The 18,405-nt window shown below is 46.2% G+C and overlaps 2 protein-coding genes across 2 annotated transcripts; both read right to left on the bottom strand.

The window, feature by feature from the left end:
• Positions 1-239: 239 nt before the first annotated feature.
• Positions 240-3,545, bottom strand: LOC108932332 (extracellular calcium-sensing receptor-like). The gene is made up of 6 exons (XM_029255501.1): positions 3,409-3,545; positions 3,024-3,315; positions 1,942-2,736; positions 1,596-1,823; positions 1,278-1,401; positions 240-1,153 (listed from the first exon to the last, which is right to left on the bottom strand). Exons 1-6 carry the CDS (start codon positions 3,525-3,527, stop codon positions 240-242), a joined length of 2,472 nt encoding a protein of 823 aa, XP_029111334.1. The 5' UTR covers positions 3,528-3,545.
• A 10,328-nt stretch (positions 3,546-13,873) lies between these two features.
• LOC108932262 (extracellular calcium-sensing receptor-like) lies at positions 13,874-17,197 on the bottom strand. The gene is made up of 6 exons (XM_029255546.1): positions 17,046-17,197; positions 16,659-16,950; positions 15,577-16,371; positions 15,230-15,457; positions 14,912-15,035; positions 13,874-14,787 (listed from the first exon to the last, which is right to left on the bottom strand). Exons 1-6 carry the CDS (start codon positions 17,162-17,164, stop codon positions 13,874-13,876), a joined length of 2,472 nt encoding a protein of 823 aa, XP_029111379.1. The 5' UTR covers positions 17,165-17,197.
• Between the last annotated feature and the right edge of the window lie 1,208 nt (positions 17,198-18,405).

Below are 18,405 nucleotides of genomic sequence, written 5' to 3'. Positions count from 1 at the left end.
GTGCATTTTTAACAGTCTACAGTATTCATAAGAGAATTTCAGTAATGTAATTTAAACTCTTAATTCTTTAAATTAACTTTCTTAAATTCCTTAAGCCCCTTATGTTTTTTTGATTGTGATGAACATGGTTGGATTGAATTGTGCAAGGTAAAGTTGTATTAATATTTCCCTTCAATTTCATTAATAATCTATTTCAAGTAAAAGACAGCATAGACCTATGCCTTATAAAATATTTATTTTTAAAGAGATTTCTTGGGCATCTTACCCATGACGTGTTTCCGTGAATTTAGTTCAGGCTTTAGCAGAACAATGTAACACTTGGGGACAAAAATGCAGAACAGCAAACCAAAACTTGAAGCTAAAATGGCAAAGATCTCAACAGCTACAGTGAACTTGCCCGGTGAGCTGACATAGGCCGGGATAAAGGTGATCCACACCGCACAGAATATGAGCATGCTGAATGTGATGAATTTGGCTTCGTTGAAGTTGTCGGGCAGCTTCCTGGCCAGGAAAGCCAGTACAAAGCACATGAGAGAGAGGAGACCAATGTAGCCCAACACAGCCCAGAAGCCCACGGCTGAGCCCACGTCACACTCGAGAATGACCTTGTCTTTGTAGTACTTCATGTTCTTGTTGGGGAAAGGAGGGGAAAATGTTAACCAGAGCACACAAATGAGGACCTGAATGAGAGTGAATGCAAGAACAGTGAGTCTCTGCTGTGGAGGTCCAAACCATTTCATGACATTGCTGCCTGGAAGTGTAGCCCTGAAGGCCATCAACACCACTATCGTTTTGCCCAGAACACAAGAGATGCAGAGGACAAAGGTGACCCCGAACGCTGTGTGACGCAGCATGCAGGACCACTGAGAGGGCCGGCCGATGAAAGTGAGAGAGCAAAGGAAACAGAGGGTGAGCGAGAAGAGCAGCAGGAAGCTCAGCTCTGAGTTGTTGGCCCTCACGATGGGAGTGTTTTTGTGGGCGAGAAACACCACGGCCACTAAAACAGTCAGACATGTTCCAAAGAGTGAGAAAATGACAAGCACTATTCCCATAACTTCTTCAAAGGACAAAAATTCAACAGTTTTTAGCACACATCTGTCCCTTTTTTCATTTGACCAGTATTCCAGATCACAAGGGATGCAGTCATTAGAATCTGAAAGGAAATGAATAGTTTTATTCTAGTGACTGTCATCTTAGCTATAGCCAGTGGGATGTTATCTTTTCTATTAAACATTAAGATGTATGTAGTAAAACAAATGTTGATTGTGATCCATCACCTGTCTTGTTGCTGATCTCCCCCTCAGCGCAGGGTACGCAGTCGTAGCAGCAGACGGGTTTTCCTCTCCGCACAGCCTTTCGAGTGCCTGAGGGACAGCTCTCACTGCACACTGACGTGGGCTTCTGTGTGGCACAAGAGCACATGAAGCCTCTGAACACTGATGGTAAGCAGAGTGAGGGACGGTGTAATTTCTCTTCCCCTGGAATTTAGGTGGTAGTCTTGTGGCAGTTGCTGTTGTTGTACCATGAAACAACATGCTGAGAAAACATGGGAGAGGACTCTTCAAAGTGCATTAATTTAGAGGTTTCACACTTACCTGTTTTTGACCACCTGCCCAAGCCATATCGACTGGACTCATAACAAACTGTTGACCGGGCGGTAAGGTGGCATCATAGTAGCCAACTGCCTTGAACTCCACTGCACCATTAGGACCAAGCTGCCAGTTCACGACTTCGTATTTAGCGGCTGGGTCTCCATTTCCATCAAAGAAAACACGTTCTCCAGTTCTCAGTGTGAAATTGACCTTTTTGAGAGCATCAAGCACCTGAGGGAGAGAAAACATTTCCATTTGGTTTCAGCAGAAGTTGGTGAGAAACAACTACATCCCTACAAATGAGAGGTGTTACTGAACACAAAAATTAAAATTATATTTATTAACTCACCTGCCAAGGTTCAGTCTGAAGGTTCTTTGCACAGCCTTTTTGTGGCATACACTCTAGTTGGCTGTGAAGAGAATATGCAACTGCATATACTGCTTTGTAGACATTATTAGTTATTCTGATCTCTGATTCATCAGTGTATTGGTTTTTGAGCTCAGTCAGACTTTCAGATCCTGTGCAGGGTGTTTTGTAATTGGAACTCGTTTCCTTTGTCACGGAACACTGGAAAGCAGCTTCCCAAAAGTCTTTGACATCACTGTTGTTTGGATGGTTTGACGGGTGAAGTTTCAATACAAACTCTTTCAACCCGTTTATTTTTGTTCCTGTGACAGCAAAGCCAATGGAACCACCAAGAATCCTGTAACTTGATGGCCTCACAAGACTGCTTGCTGTTATCCAGCCTTCAGTTCCAATCAGTTGTAAACCTGTTATGTTCTGAACTGTTAGCTGCTCCAACAAACTGTTCATTTCTAAGAGAGCAACAAATGCTACAACTACTTTTGCTGTTCCTCTTTTGATAAGTTCCACAACCTTGAGTAATTTTTCTGGTTCTGTTCTATGAAATTTCACAGAATATTCAATGCAGATGCCCTCCTGCTTGGCGGCTTCCACAAAGGTAGCCATCCCGTTGTTGCCATAGTCGCTGTCGCTCCTGACAGCACCAACCCAGGTCCATCCAAAGTGTTTGACCAGCTGGGCCAGTGCTCTGCTCTGGTAGTAGTCACTGGGAATGGTCCTGAAGAAGGTGGGATACTCTTTTCTGTCACTCAGACATGCACATGTGGCAAAGTGACTGATCTGTATTAAGAATAAAAATAAAAGCATACATATACATTTCAATGGCTGAGCGCTAATTGCCATCTCTTCTGTATCACACCATTTTACAAATTAATAAAAGTGTTTTCCTGTGGTAAAAAGTACATTTCTAGAATCATTTAGTTATCTGCCTCAAATATGTCTAGATGTGTTGTAGTCCCTCCACTATTTAAATATAAGCACATTAAAAAGATGTTTGTAAAACAGCTGGAGATTATTTATTGTACTTTGTGAACATTCCTTTAAGAAATGATAACCTTGAGTCTTACCACCGGGATCTGAAAGAGTCCAACACTTGCTGCAATTGCAATGGTGTTTGTGGACCCAGACTCCCCTATGATAGCCTTTACCGCTGCAGGTCTGGAGCACGATGTGTCAGTCAGCATTTCCTCATAGCCGTTCATCAGAGCCATGGCTGACTGTACTGAGAACGTTACTGAGGCACAGGTGTCATATATCTTGTAACCCAGAGTCACTCCAGGCAGGATGTCTGTCCTGTTGTTTATCTCTTCAATGGCAAATACCATTGTCTGCGCCAACCGGAACTCTCTAAAATTAACTCTGTCAAACAAATTTTATTGCATCGTTTTTAGTCATGACATATTAAATGCGGTGGTATTTTGCTGCCAAAAGCTCTTTGACGTTGCACCTTACCCCTGGCAATCCTTGGTTTTGGGCTTGACTGTAAAAAGGTTTTGGCTGTAACCTGGTTTCTCATGGAGAGAAAATTCCCCACCAAGGTTGATCTGGCCTTCTTGAGAGAAGCTGGGCATGACTGTCGTCCCCAGCAACTGGCACCCTGGACTCTGTGCTATGACAGAGAAGGCTCCCAGAGCCAGCAGTGCCAGCTGCACATGCATTCCTGTCCATAGGTTGGAGATCCAGCTCTGAGTGCTGTTTATATTCCTGACAGGAGTAGCTGCAGTCACACACTGGATCTCCATAATTCCCCCCAGGACCCATGTCTTTTCCCTGAACGCACTAGGTAGTGCAACTTCCATATGCACTAAATAGTCATCCTGAGCAACTCATCTGAATCTTTTATTTGCACAATATATTAATGACAAAACTGCCACGTTTTCCTCCTTTCTCCAGTAAGTAACTATTGTTTTTCAAAAATTCACTTTTTCCAGCTTATTCACACCACTTTTGTTTTGCCCAGAGCACAAGAGATGCATAGGACAAAAGTGACCCCGGACACTGTTTGATGCTCCATACATGACTACTGAGAGGGCTGGCCAGTGAAAATGAGAGAGCAAAGGAAACACAGGGTCAGTAAGAAGAGCAGCTCAGAGTTGTTGGTTTTCATAGTTGGTGTTTCCATGAAATGAAAGAATATTAATCCTGTTGCTGCTGTTAAACTCGCTCCTATCACAGAGATAGCTGTTAGCATTTTCCCCATGGTGTCTCAAAAGGAAAGAAACTCAACCTTCTTACGTATGCACTCGGGTCTGTCTTCATTTGACCAGTATTCCAGTGGACATTTAATGCATTTAGTTGAATCTGAAATAAAACATACAATTAGAGCATTTTTCTGCACTTTGATTACTTTATGATTCAGAAAAGCTGCAGCTTCCTCTCTGTTTCTCTATTTTTTTTTAATGTTTTTTGATCATTCCAGTACCCCTGGATATACCGATGGGGTCTCCTTTTTCATCACATTTAGTTTTTTTAGAAGTTAGGCAGGGTATATTGAGAGGGATAGACTGATTCTTAGGCGTACACAGGGCTCAGTGGTTTGCGCACAGACATTTGGACATCAGGAGTGATGGCACGTTCAGCATGCTTAATCCTGCATGCACCTAATAATCACTTTGTTAAGTGATGAATTAGAATTTAATTTGGGAAAGGTTAACCTGTTACATTGCTGATCTCCCCAGCAGTACAAGGAATCCAGGAGAAGTAGCATATACTGTAGGTTTGCCTCAAATCACAGCATGGCAAGAACCTGGTTGGCAGCTTTCACCGCACATAGACTTGAGCTTCTGAGAAAGAGCAGTGTTACAAAGAGCAGGCTGGAGACCTGGTCATCAACCCAATTGCACGATCGTTTATTGGCAAGATTCAAGGAGCAAAGCAATAGTCATAGCTGGGGACAAGCATGGTTATATCCAATGTGCAAACATGGTTTGAGAGAAGAATCTGAAGATGTGGTCAATGAAATGCAGCGAGGTTCAATACCGTAGGAGATAGAAACAGTGACAAAGAGATGGCAGAGGGAACAAAGAGGAAGATACAAGGAGAAGGACAGGTAAGGTGCTGTGGAAGTGTTGTGAATGCAGGAGGGACGGTCGTCTCAAAGAGATTCTGCAACCGGGGAGCAGTGGACTGGTGGTCTTTATACCCAGCTGCGTTTATTGTGACCAGGTGCTTGTGGTTGTGCTGCGGGCATGGGCCTGACAGTACTGTTCTCTCCACGGGCAGCTCTTGCCGCCCTGTGACACCCGGAAGGGGGCGTCGCTGGGGACAATGAGCCGGATGGTCCCTGAAAAAGTCAGCAATCAGGGAAGGGCTGAGGGTGTCATGAACAGGGAGCCAGCACCTCTGCTCAGGCCCATACCCTTCCTAGTCCACCAGGCACTGTAGACCACTGTATCCAGGAGTGTACGCACTGTGTACGCAGGGGCCCCATCGATCTGTAGCGGGGTATGCAGCGCAGCCCCCTGTGAAGCATGCATAAGGGAGGTACAGTAGGGCTAAAGGAAAGAGACATGAAACGTGGACCAAATGCACATGTGTGGGAGCAGCTGCAACCTGTAGGTTACCGGAGTGATACACTGGAGGACCTTGAAGAGACCTATGAACTATGGACTGGGTTTCTTAGAAAGGAGTCAAAACTTGATTTCCTTAGTGGACAACCATACCTGCTGCCCAGGCTGGAACATGAGGGTGCAACGATATCAGTCTGCTTGTCCCTTGTACCATAGGGTGCTCTAGCAGAGATGGTCCTGCACCTTCCACCACACCTCTTCACTGTTCTGGAACCACTCATCAACGGCAGGTACATCTCTGCGACCAGGGTACCACGAGAACAGGGAAGGTTAGTAGTCCAGGATGTACTGGAAGGGGGACAGACCTGTGGACATGTGGGACAGAGAGGTGTGTGCATATTCTGCCTATGGAGGAAAACTCAACCACTGATGTTGCCGATGGCTACGTTAGCTCCTGTGGAACCGACCCAAGTCCCAGCTTTCACCAAAAGGCCTTTCACACTCAGGACAAAAACTGGGGTCCCCGGAGGTTCTCGTTTATGGCTCTGTTTTGGTGGAACAATCTCCCCCTCTCACGCAGAACTGCTGAAACTCTGTCCACATTTAAAAGGATTTAAAACTCACCTCTTCCAGACTTGCTTCACCCGTGATCTTTTAAGGTCATGTAAGGTGTAAATGTTCATGCACCATAACTTTATGATCATGCCGGGATAAGCCTTTACACAGCCGCTACTGCCACGCCCTCGCCACCGGAGCGCTGAGGCACACCTGAAGCCTTCTCTCAGACAGACACATAAAAGGCTGATGAAGGCAAGGAGCTAGTGTGGAACCTTGTTTAACCTACTGACTAGCGCACTCCTAACTCAACCTTTTGCTCCCTCCTTACTTCTCCATCCTTTGCCCTGGTCTCTTATCCGTCTCCTTCGTCCCATGTGATCATTTTTGGATTATCGACCTCTCGACTGTTTACTGGCCTCATCTTTTGGATTCTCTTGTCATCGACGTTTGCCCATTGAAGACCCTCGCCTGTTCACCGACTACAAGTTTCGATAATCAAAATAAAAGTCCTGTGTGCTCTGCGCTTGAGTCCAACTACTTTATTCTGGAACCGCATCATGGCAGAAGGTTCTGCCTCACTGACGGACTCAGCAGAGTCGGACCGGGTTCAGCGAGCGATCACTTCACAGGGAGCATGCCTGGGTGCTCTGGAGCAGACGCTCAGTTGCCTCACTGACGCGTGACTTGGTGAATGCTCTGCACGACCAGGGCGTGCTCGCATTTGCCGAGTCAGCCACCGCAACCAGTCCTGAGGCTCCGGAACAGGCCGCCACACAGCCCTCCCCACCACTGCAGCACGACCTGCGTCTGAGCCCTCCTGCCAGGTTTGACGGTACTCCAGCCCGCTGCGCCAGTTTTCTCATGCAGTGTGAGCTCGCTTTTTCTCGTTTGCTCCAGGTTTATAGTACAGACTAGAGCCGCATTGCATACCTCATCTCCCTCCTGACTGACAGAGCCGTAGACTGGGTCACCGTTGCCTGGGACAGCAGTTCCTGCAGCACATATGAAGATTTCAAAGCCCGGTTTATTGCAGTATTTGGGTTCCCACTCCCGGATGAGCATGCCAGTGAACAGATTTTAGATCTTCGACAGGGGGACCAGACTGTAGCGGACTACGCTATTGAGTTCCGCGCTTTGGCTGAGCATAGTGGCTGGTGACCCGGTGTTACTGGTCCTTTTTAGACGCGGTTTGAATTCCCACATTCAAAAGGAGATGGCGTTCCGGGGAGAGAAGTGGACCCTGGACCGGTTTATTGAAACTGAGGTGGCCCTAGATAATCTTGCTCGTAACTGGGAGCCACGTCCGAAACCGACCCCAGAGCGTTCCAGTCCCATCCCGGGGGACAGCGAGCCCAGGCAGCTGGGACACGGGCATCTGACAGCAGCTGAATGACAACAAAGGGTCCAGGGACAGCTCTGCCTGTACTGCAGTAATCCGGGTCACTGCCTACTACAGTGCCCTGTACATCCGGAAACCAAGGTGAGTGGGACTTTACACTGTAACCCACTCACTGTACCCATTAGTTTGTCCTGGGGCACTGGGAAGGTGGAGGCTCAGGTTTTAGTCAACTCAGGGGCTGAGGGGTATTTTATGGACTCCAAGTTTGCCAGAACCCACAATAGCCCCATATGCAAGTGCAAAGTCCATCTCAAGGTCAGTGCCCTCGATGGGCAGCCTTTGGGGAAGGGGTTTGTAGATGACCAGATTATACCTGTGTCCGCATGTGTCGGGGTTTGTCACCAGGAGATGTTACAGTTTTACCTCATCACCGCACCTGATGTTCACATGATTCTCTAGTTTCCCTGGCTCTCACTCCATGATCCAGTTTTCCAACGGAGCGCCGGAGAATTTATATCCTGGGGGCCACAATGCGAGGGCACCTGTTTGCGGCTTCCATGGCGCGCCACTTCAGTTGAGGGATCAGACTCTGCCCCCCAGGTAATGGTCCCATCACAGTATCAAGACCTCGCCGAAGTGTTCAGTAAGGTTCAAGCCACTGAATTACCACCCCATCAGCCATGGGACTGTGCCATTGACCTCCTCCCAGGTACCACTCCGCCCCGCAGTCACATATATCCACTTTCCCGTCCTGAACATCAAGCCCTCCAGCAATACATCTCTGAAGCGCTAGCCACTGGGATAATCCATCCATCCACTTCCCCCGTGGCAGCTGGTTTCCTTTTTATAGAAAGGAAAGATGGGGATGTGCACCCATGTATTGATTATTGGGGACTGAACCATATTACAGTCAAATACCCACATCCCTTACCCTTGATCACCGCCGCCTTAGAACTTGTCCAGCATGCTCAATGGTTTACCAAGCTATACCTTCGAAGCGCTTACAATCTCATCCGCATTCGGAAAGGCAATGAATGGAAGATAGCTTTTAACACCACCTTGGGGCATTATGAGTATAGGGTCTCGCTAATGCCCCCTGCGTCTTCCAGGCCTTTGTCAACCATGCTCTTGGTGACCTGGTTAATAATGGGGTATTAGTATACCTGGACGATATTCTAATCTACTCCTCTACTTTGTACCAGCACATTCGCCTGGTGAAACAGGTGCTGCAGTGTTTTCTTCGCCACCACCTATATGTTAAGCTCAAGAAATGTGAATTTCATCAGAAACAAGTTTCTTTTTTGGTTTTGTACTCACCCGCAATGGGATTGCCATGGACCCTGGTAAGGTGAGGACCATCCAGCACTGGCCTCGACCCACCACCACAAAGGCTCTATAGGGGTTCCTTGGGTTCACAAATTTTTACCGCAGGTTCATGAGGAACTTCAGCTCCCTGGCAGCCCCATTGACAGCTCTGACCATCAACAGCGCGCCCCGTCTCCTGTGGCCCAAGGAAGCCCAACAGGCATTCGACACTCTCAGGCAAAGGTTCATCTCAGTCCCGATTCTCCACCAGCCCAACCCAGAGCTACCCTTCGTGGTGGAGATGGATGCCTCTGAATCAGGGGTTGGGGCTGTCCTGTCTCAGTGACAAGGTAACCCTGCCAAAATGTACCCATGTGCTTATTTTTCCAGGAAACTGTCCACCGTGGAAAGAAACTACTATATAGGTAACCTGGAACTGTGAGCAGTTAAGCTGGCCCTGGAAGAATGGAGGCACTGGTTAGAAGGATCCCAACATCCCTTTGTGGTTCTAACTCACCACAAAAACCTGGAGTAGCTGCAAACAGCAAAACGCTTCAACCCCCGGCAGGCCAGGTGGGCACTTTTTTTCTCCCGCTTTGATTTTACAGTGTCCTATCGGCCTGGCTCCAAGAACACCAAAGCTGACACCTTACCACGGCTTCATGAAGAAAACCCCAAGGAGCCTGACCCAGACTACATTCTACCACGCACCTGCTTTGTAGGTGCTCGCCCAAGCTCAGCCTTCAGAACTGAGCCATCAGGCAAACCCGACGGAAAACAGTATGTTCCCCTGGGCCTGCGAGCCACACTACTCCAGTGGGCTCACGATCACCCCGCCTCAGGCTACCCTGGGTTTAGGAAAACCCAGGCCATGCTGCAGACAAAATTCTGGTGGCCTTCTTTTCAAGAGAATGTTCAAGATTATGTCCAGGCTTGCCAGACCTGCGCCCAGTCCAAGACCATGAATTAAAAACCAGCCGGACTCCTTGAACCTTTGCCTGTGCCCAACCGTCCATGGACCCACATTGCCCTAGACTTCTTGGTGGACCTGCCAGCCTCCGAAGGTAAGACCACAATAATGACTGTGATAGACCGCTTTTCCAAGGGCTGTCAATTGGTGCCCTTTCCCAAGCTCCATGGCCCTGGAAACAGCTGAATTGCTATTCCAGCATGTCTTTCATTTTTATGGCTTGCCCGAAGACATTGTTTCAGACCAAGGGCCCCAATTCACGTCCAGAGTCTGGAAGGCGTTTTGGAAGAAATTGGGGGTCTCAGTAAGTCTGACATCTGGGTATCATCCCCAAGCTAACGGCCAAGTGAAAAGGCTCCAGCAAGACATCAGACGTTTTCTGAGAAGTTACTGTTTTAATAAACCTCATCAGTGGGTCAGGTATCTCCCCTGGGCTGAATATGCATACAACACACTCACCCATACCTCCACCGGATGTTCACCCTTTCAATGTATTTTAGGATACCAGCCCCCGCTGTTCCCATGGCAACCCGGATCCAGAGATGTGGCTGCAGTTGATGCTTGGTATCACACCAGCAAGGAGGTATGGCTGGCGGTACAGGACGAGCTCTCAAGGAAGCAAGCGCAGGTGAAACAACAAGATGACCGTCGTAGACGACCCCTCTCCCTTGTGCCGGGGCAATGGGTTTGGTTGTCCACCCGGGGTCTCCAAGGGCCCTCCATGTCAAAAAAGCTAAGCCCTAATACATCAATCCATTTAAGGATGTCCATCGGATCACCCCTGTTACTTATCACCTTCAATTGCCACAGCATCTGAGAGTCCACCCAGCCTTCCATGTCTCATTTCTTAAGCCCTTTGCTTTCTCTTTGCACAAGCCGGTGCTGACAATACCAGCTCCCATTCCCCTACAGGACAGTGCCACACCAGCATACGCAGTGCAGGCACTCCTAGATTCCCGACACCGCAAGGGAACTCTGCAGTACATGGTGGACTGGGAAGGCTATGGGCCGGAGGAACGTAGCTGTGTGGCAGCCCGAGACATTCTAGACCCTGACCTGATCTCTGCTTTTCACAGAGAACACCCGGATCAGCCCCCTCCCAGACCCCAGGGCCGCCCTCCGGTCCACCACTAAGTGTCTAGAGCCGCTCCTGGAGGAGGGGGTACTGCCACACCCTCGCTGCCGAAGTGCAGAGGCACACCTGAAACCACTCTCAGACACACACATAAAAGGCTGAGGAAGGCAAGGAGCTAGTGCGGAACCTTGATCAGCCTACCAACTAGCGAACTCCTAACTCAGCCTATTGTGCCCTCCTTACCTCTTTGTCCTTTTCTCTGTTCTCTTAACCCTCTCCTTTCTCCCTTGTGATTGTTTTTGGATTATCGACCTCTCGCCTGTTTACTGACCTCGTCTTTTGGGTTCCCTTGTCATTGACGTTTGCCCATCGGAGACCCTCACCTGTCCACCGACTATGAGTTTGTGATTTAATGTGATTTATGAATGCCTGAAAAACCGAGGGTGCATCAGCAAAAGGCATTACCATGTACTCATAGTGGCCCACTCTTCCACTCGTCCCCCTCCTTCATTCAGATGAGATTACATGCGCTTCGCTGGTCCAGTTTGATGAATGTCTGCATGCATGGACTTGCTCCAGTGCTGCCATGACAAGGGGCAAGGGATGTGGATATTTGACAGTGATATTGTTGAGATCATGATACTCAATGCAAGGATGCAATCCTTTTTCCTTTTTCTCAGTAAAAATGAACCTGGCCGAGGATGGTGAGGTTGAGGGTCAGATAATGCCAGAGGTAAGGGCCTCTGCTACATAGTGTTCCATAGCCCTCTGCTCAGGAAGAGATAAAGGACAGACCTTGCCCTGGTGTGGAGAGGTTCCTAGTAGGAGATCTATCACACAATCCCACGGCTGGTGCAGGGGCAGGGTGGACATCTTGCTTTTACTGAAAACCTCCATAAGACATGGTACTCCCCTGGTACCTCGGGGGGGCTTGGTCGCTTCTGGGCTCTCTATGGAAGTGGCTCTACATGGAAGGAATAAAGAGGTCGTGGGGAACTGCAGTCCTCAAGCTACAAGCTCCCTGGTGCTCCACAAAAAGACTGGGTCATATCAGGCCAGCCAGGTATATCCCAAAATAATAGGGTTGTCAGAAGAGTTGATGAGGAAAAAAGTAATGTCCTCCTGGTGACAAACCCCTACTTGCAGCCAAAGCAGCTCTGTCCGTGACTTTACCACCCCTTAGCCCAATGATTTCCCATTGAGCATGCTGACACATAATGTGACGTCACACTTCTGGATGGAAATGCCCTGAGTTTCAGCAAAGGCAAAATCCAGAAAGCTACTAGCAGCCCTGGAATCCACAAAGGCCTATGCAGACAACCAGTTTGCCCCCCAAGTCAAAGTTACTGGTATGGGTACAGCGTGCAGGTCTTTGGGAAGCAGTTGAATGGGGCAGGTGGCTCGGAGGTGTTCAGGGCTGCTTTAGTACATGCACAGCCCTTCCTGATGCCGGCACCTCCTCTCTGTATGCTGAATCATCATTCTTGCTGATGAGACCCATCACGGTCGTGTCATCGACAAACTTGATAGTGTGGTTCGAGCTCTGCATTGCTACACAGTCGTGAGTCAGCAAAGTGAACAGCAGTGGACTATTAGGGTCAGCTTTCTGATCAGGTGATGAGGAATGATTGTATTGAATGTTGAACTGAAGTCTATGAACAGCATTCGAACGTACATGTCCTTTTTGTCCAGATGTGTGAAGGCAGATGGAGGGTGGTGGTGATGGCGTCATCTGCTGAGCGCTTGGTATGATGCGCAAACTGCAGGGGGTCCAATGATGGGGGCAACAGGGCCTTGGTGTGCCTTATAACAAGACTCCTGAAGCACTTCATGACAATGGGTGTGAGTCTTTAGGGTTAGAGTGGACTTTGAGCGAGTACACCTTTTAGGGTTAGGCTTGATATACCCTTGGTATCCCCTTTGCAGCATTTGGCCTCAGTTGACATAAAGTTGATTTAATGGTAATGAAGACTCTTATGGACTTCTTTTGTTTGAGGAGTACCATTTCTAGAAGCTTTCTGTTAACCCTATGCTGTAAAATCAATGCCAAACCTTTTTGTCAGAGCTACATTTCTTACACTGTTACTCATTGGTTTCTTGAATTCTGTCTTTATCTTAGGTTTTGTCTGCAGATAACGGATCTCTCAGTGACTAGTATGTTACAGCTCAGTCTATTCCATTTTCTGAAAGCTGACTTCCCACCTTCATCACAGCGAGAACTGTAGTCAGAAGATGGTGTTAAAAACAGAAAGATAAATGAAGGTACTGATCAGACCTCAGAAAAAGTTATCAATGATGATTTTTTTCATGCATTAACAAAACATAGGATGTAAATATATTTTACTTAGATATGACCACAGTCAGCACATTGCACAGCTCAATTAGTAGTGGTGAAACCTGACATTTTCTTTGGACAATAAACAGTAGATTCCATTTTAATTATCCAAAGGTAGTGGAGCATGAAAATCCAAAACGGCCATTTCCAAAGGCTGAGGAGCACAAGGAGGCTGGTGTGCAGATCGACGCAGGGGCAGAGCAGCAGTGCTTCTGTGGAGAGCAAGGGTATTTTCAGGGAGCCATAGAAACACAGAGGGAGACAAACTGTGCTCCTTCCTGGCACATCTGTGACCAGTGTCACTGAGGGTTTCATACTCTGCAAAGCAATGTGTGCTTCAACTTGTACTGTACTGGGGAACTTGTATCACTGGGACTGCTGCTGAGCTTAAACTGTTGTAAGAAATTCACACATGGGTTTGCTTTAAAACATCTATGAAGAACAGAAGACACATGTAAAGAGTAAACAGAACTCGAAAATGTTAGTTTTGTGCTCTTCTCTGTTTTTCATGCAGTGGTACTAATGCATTGTTTTGTACTGATATATTTGTACAGTAGAATTAAATAATTTTTCAGTCGTGTCAACAGGTGCATTTTTAACAGTCTACAGTATTCATAAGAGAATTTCAGTAATGTAATTTAAACTCTTAATTCTTTAAATTAACTTTCTTAAATTCCTTAAGCCCCTTATGTTTTTTTGATTGTGATGAACATGGTTGGATTGAATTGTGCAAGGTAAAGTTGTATTAATATTTCCCTTCAATTTCATTAATAATCTATTTCAAGTAAAAGACAGCATAGACCTATGCCTTATAAAATATTTATTTTTAAAGAGATTTCTTGGGCATCTTACCCATGACGTGTTTCCGTGAATTTAGTTCAGGCTTTAGCAGAACAATGTAACACTTGGGGACAAAAATGCAGAACAGCAAACCAAAACTTGAAGCTAAAATGGCAAAGATCTCAACAGCTACAGTCAACTTGCCCGGTGAGCTGACATATGCTGGGATAAAGGTAATCCACACCGCACAGAATATGAGCATGCTGAATGCGATGAATTTGGCTTCGTTGAAGTTGTCGGGCAGCTTCCTGGCCAGGAAAGCCAGTACAAAGCACATGAGAGAGAGGAGACCAATGTAGCCCAACACAGCCCAGAAGCCCACGGCTGAGCCCACGTCACACTCGAGAATGACCTTGTCTTTGTAGTACTTCATGTTCTTGTTGGGGAAAGGAGGGGAAAATGTTAACCAGAGCACACAAATGAGGACCTGAATGAGAGTGAATGCAAGAACAGTGAGTCTCTGCTGTGGAGGTCCAAACCATTTCATGACATTGCTGCCTGGAAGTGTAGCCCTGAAGGCCATCAACACCACTATCGTTTTGCCCAGAACACAAGAGATGCAGAGGACAAAGGTGACCCCGAACGCTGTGTGACGCAGCATGCAGGACCACTGAGAGGGCCGGCCGATGAAAGTGAGAGAGCAAAGGAAACAGAGGGTGAGCGAGAAGAGCAGCAGGAAGCTCAGCTCTGAGTTGTTGGCCCTCACGATGGGAGTGTTTTTGTGGGCGAGAAACACCACGGCCACTAAAACAGTCAGACATGTTCCAAAGAGTGAGAAAATGACAAGCACTATTCCCATAACTTCTTCAAAGGACAAAAATTCAACAGTTTTTAGCACACATCTGTCCCTTTTTTCATTTGACCAGTATTCCAGATCACAAGGGATGCAGTCATTAGAATCTGAAAGGAAATGAATAGTTTTATTCTAGTGACTGTCATCTTAGCTATAGCCAGTGGGATGTTATCTTTTCTATTAAACATTAAGATGTATGTAGTAAAACAAATGTTGATTGTGATCCATCACCTGTCTTGTTGCTGATCTCCCCCTCAGCGCAGGGTACGCAGTCGTAGCAGCAGACGGGTTTTCCTCTCCGCACAGCCTTTCGAGTGCCTGAGGGACAGCTCTCACTGCACACTGACGTGGGCTTCTGTGTGGCACAAGAGCACATGAAGCCTCTGAACACTGATGGTAAGCAGAGTGAGGGACGGTGTAATTTCTCTTCCCCTGGAATTTAGGTGGTAGTCTTGTGGCAGTTGCTGTTGTTGTACCATGAAACAACATGCTGAGAAAACATGGGAGAGGACTCTTCAAAGTGCATTAATTTAGAGGTTTCACACTTACCTGTTTTTGACCACCTGCCCAAGCCATATCGACTGGACTCATAACAAACTGTTGACCGGGCGGTAAGGTGGCATCATAGTAGCCAACTGCCTTGAACTCCACTGCACCATTAGGACCAAGCTGCCAGTTCACGACTTCGTATTTAGCGGCTGGGTCTCCATTTCCATCAAAGAAAACACGTTCTCCAGTTCTCAGTGTGAAATTGACCTTTTTGAGAGCATCAAGCACCTGAGGGAGAGAAAACATTTCCATTTGGTTTCAGCAGAAGTTGGTGAGAAACAACTACATCCCTACAAATGAGAGGTGTTACTGAACACAAAAAATTAAAATTATATTTATTAACTCACCTGCCAAGGTTCAGTCTGAAGGTTCTTTGCACAGCCTTTTTGTGGCATACACTCTAGTTGGCTGTGAAGAGAATATGCAACTGCATATACTGCTTTGTAGACATTATTAGTTATTCTGATCTCTGATTCATCAGTGTATTGGTTTTTGAGCTCAGTCAGACTTTCAGATCCTGTGCAGGGTGTTTTGTAATTGGAACTCGTTTCCTTTGTCACGGAACACTGGAAAGCAGCTTCCCAAAAGTCTTTGACATCACTGTTGTTTGGATGGTTTGACGGGTGAAGTTTCAATACAAACTCTTTCAACCCGTTTATTTTTGTTCCTGTGACAGCAAAGCCAATGGAACCACCAAGAATCCTGTAACTTGATGGTGTTGCAAGATTGGTTCCTGTTATCCATGCTTCAGTTCCAATCAGTTGTAAACCTGTTATGTTCTGAACTGTTAGCTGCTCCAACAAACTGTTCATTTCTAAGATATCTACAAATGCTACCACCACTTTTGCTGTTCCTCTTTTGATAATGTCTACAACCTTGAGTAATTTTTCTGGTTCTGTTCTGTGAAATTTCACAGAAAACTCAATGCAGATGCCCTCCTGCTTGGCGGCTTCCACAAAGGTAGCCATCCCATTGTTGCCATAGTCATTGTCGCTCCTGACAGCACCAACCCAGGTCCATCCAAAGTGTTTGACCAGCTGGGCCAGTGCTCTGCTCTGGTAGTAGTCACTGGGGATGGTCCTGAAGAAGGTGGGATACTCTTTTCTGTCACTCAGACATGCACATGTGGCAAAGTGACTGATCTGTATTAAGAATAAAAATAAAAGCATACATATACATTTCAATGGCTGAGCGCTAATTGCCATCTCTTCTGTATCACACCATTTTACAAATTAATAAAACTGTTTTCCTGTGGTAAAAAGTACATTTCTAGAATCATTTAGTTATCTGCCTCAAATATGTCTAGATGTGTTGTAGTCCCTCCACTATTTAAATATAAGCACATTAAAAAGATGTTTGTAAAACAGCTGGAGATTATTTATTGTACTTTGTGAACATTCCTTTAAGAAATGATAACCTTGAGTCTTACCACCGGGATCTGAAAGAGTCCAACACTTGCTGCAATTGCAATGGTGTTTGTGGACCCAGACTCCCCTATGATAGCCTTTACCGCTGCAGGTCTGGAGCACGATGTGTCAGTCAGCATTTCCTCATAGCCGTTCATCAGAGCCATGGCTGACTGTACTGAGAACGTTACTGAGGCACAGGTGTCATATATCTTGTAACCCAGAGTCACTCCAGGCAGGATGTCTGTCCTGTTGTTTATCTCTTCAATGGCAAAGATCATTGTCTGGGCCAACAGGAACTGTCTAAAATCAAGTCTACCAAACAAATTTTATTATATTGTTTTAAGTCATGACGTATTAAATGCGGTGGTATTTTTTGCTGCCAAAAGCTCTTTGACGTTGCACCTTACCCTTGGCAATCCTTGGTTTTGGGCTTGACTGTAAAAAGGTTTTGGCTGTAACCTGGTTTTTCATGGAGAGAAAATACCCCACCAAGGTTAATCTGGCCTTCTTGAGAGAAGCTGGGCATGACTGCCGTCCCCAGCAACTGGCACCCTGGACTCTGTGCTATGACAGAGTAGGCGCCTAGAGCCAGCAGTGCCAGCTGCACATGCATTCCTGTCTGTAGGCTGGAGATCCAGCACAGCTCTGTGTGCTGTTTATATTCCAGACAGGAGTAGCTGCAGTGGCACACTGGATCACCGTGATTCCCCCCAGGACCCATGGCTCTTCCCTGGACACACTAGGTAGTGCAACTTCCATATGCACTAAATAGTCATCCTGAGCAACTCATCTGAATCTTTTATTTGCACAATATATTAATGACAAAACTGCCGCATTTTCCTCCTTTCTCCAGTTAGTAACTATTGTTTTTTCCGAACTTCACTTTTTCCAGCATATTTTGTCTTAATTTTACATTACTGTTTCATTGTGGGTGGGGGGTGTGGTGCAGTGGTGCAGCAGCCTTGGCCAGGTCTAACTCTCTGGTGGGTCTGGGGTTTGAGTCCTGCTTGGGGTGTCTTATGACGGACTGGTGGCCCATCCTAGGTGTGTCCCTTCCCCCTGCAGCTTTGCACTCTGTATTACCAGGTTAGGCTCCGGTTCAACTTTGGACAAGCAGTATGAGACTGTGTGTGTTTCATTGTTATGTACTTGCACTCAGTTTCTCAGATCATTAATTGACTGTTTGTATGGTCTTCGTTTTCCTGCAGATTTTTGATTTTGTTGTCATTTGTTTGTGTGTTGACGAATGCAAAGTACAAGGAAAGACTATAAACTGAAGACGCTTCAGAGAAACAACAGTATGTCATATCAAAGTCTATGATGAAAAAGTGGCATTTTTATATTTAAATTTTTTTATCATACTTCAAAAAATTTCATATCCATAATAACTACATTTTTTCTTAACTTGTCTAATAGATAAAACATAAATTCTGACTCACTGGACACAGCTTGTCCTGGTCAGGGTGGCTGTGGTCAGGAGCTTGTCCTGGAATTAAAAGATGCATGGAATGGAAGGGTACACCTTGGACAAGACACCAGTCCATTGAAGAAAACAAATTCCTGTTCCCTTTGAATATTTTCCTAAGATATACATAAAAATGAGATATTTTCATTCCTAAGGTCTATTAAATGGACCAAGAACATTGAAACCAATGAATGGAGATATTCCACAACAGTCACGATAACGACATATGTAAGAATCTGCTTGTTCATTATCTAGATTAAACATTTTTACAGAAGGTTTTCATGACTAATAAAAACAAGGAG

Source organism: Scleropages formosus, chromosome 10, assembly GCF_900964775.1.
Source record: "Scleropages formosus chromosome 10, fSclFor1.1, whole genome shotgun sequence".
NCBI lineage: Eukaryota > Metazoa > Chordata > Actinopteri > Osteoglossiformes > Osteoglossidae > Scleropages > Scleropages formosus.
Note: the sequence above shows the minus strand (reverse complement) of the source record. Positions and strands in the feature narration are given on the sequence as shown.

Coding starts and splice junctions, on each gene's coding strand:
- LOC108932262 (XM_029255546.1), bottom strand. CDS start 17,164: ATGCCCAGCTTCTCTCAAGAAGGCCAGATTAACCTTGGTGGGGTATTT. Junction 15,458..15,576: donor TTCAGACTGAACCTTGGCAG/GTGAGTTAATAA, acceptor TCTCTCCCTCAG/GTGCTTGATGCTCTCAAAAA. Junction 15,036..15,229: donor GGGCAGGTGGTCAAAAACAG/GTAAGTGTGAAA, acceptor TGTGCCACACAG/AAGCCCACGTCAGTGTGCAG.
- LOC108932332 (XM_029255501.1), bottom strand. CDS start 3,527: ATGCCCAGCTTCTCTCAAGAAGGCCAGATCAACCTTGGTGGGGAATTT. Junction 2,737..3,023: donor GACTCTTTCAGATCCCGGTG/GTAAGACTCAAG, acceptor TTCTTAATACAG/ATCAGTCACTTTGCCACATG. Junction 1,402..1,595: donor GGGCAGGTGGTCAAAAACAG/GTAAGTGTGAAA, acceptor TGTGCCACACAG/AAGCCCACGTCAGTGTGCAG.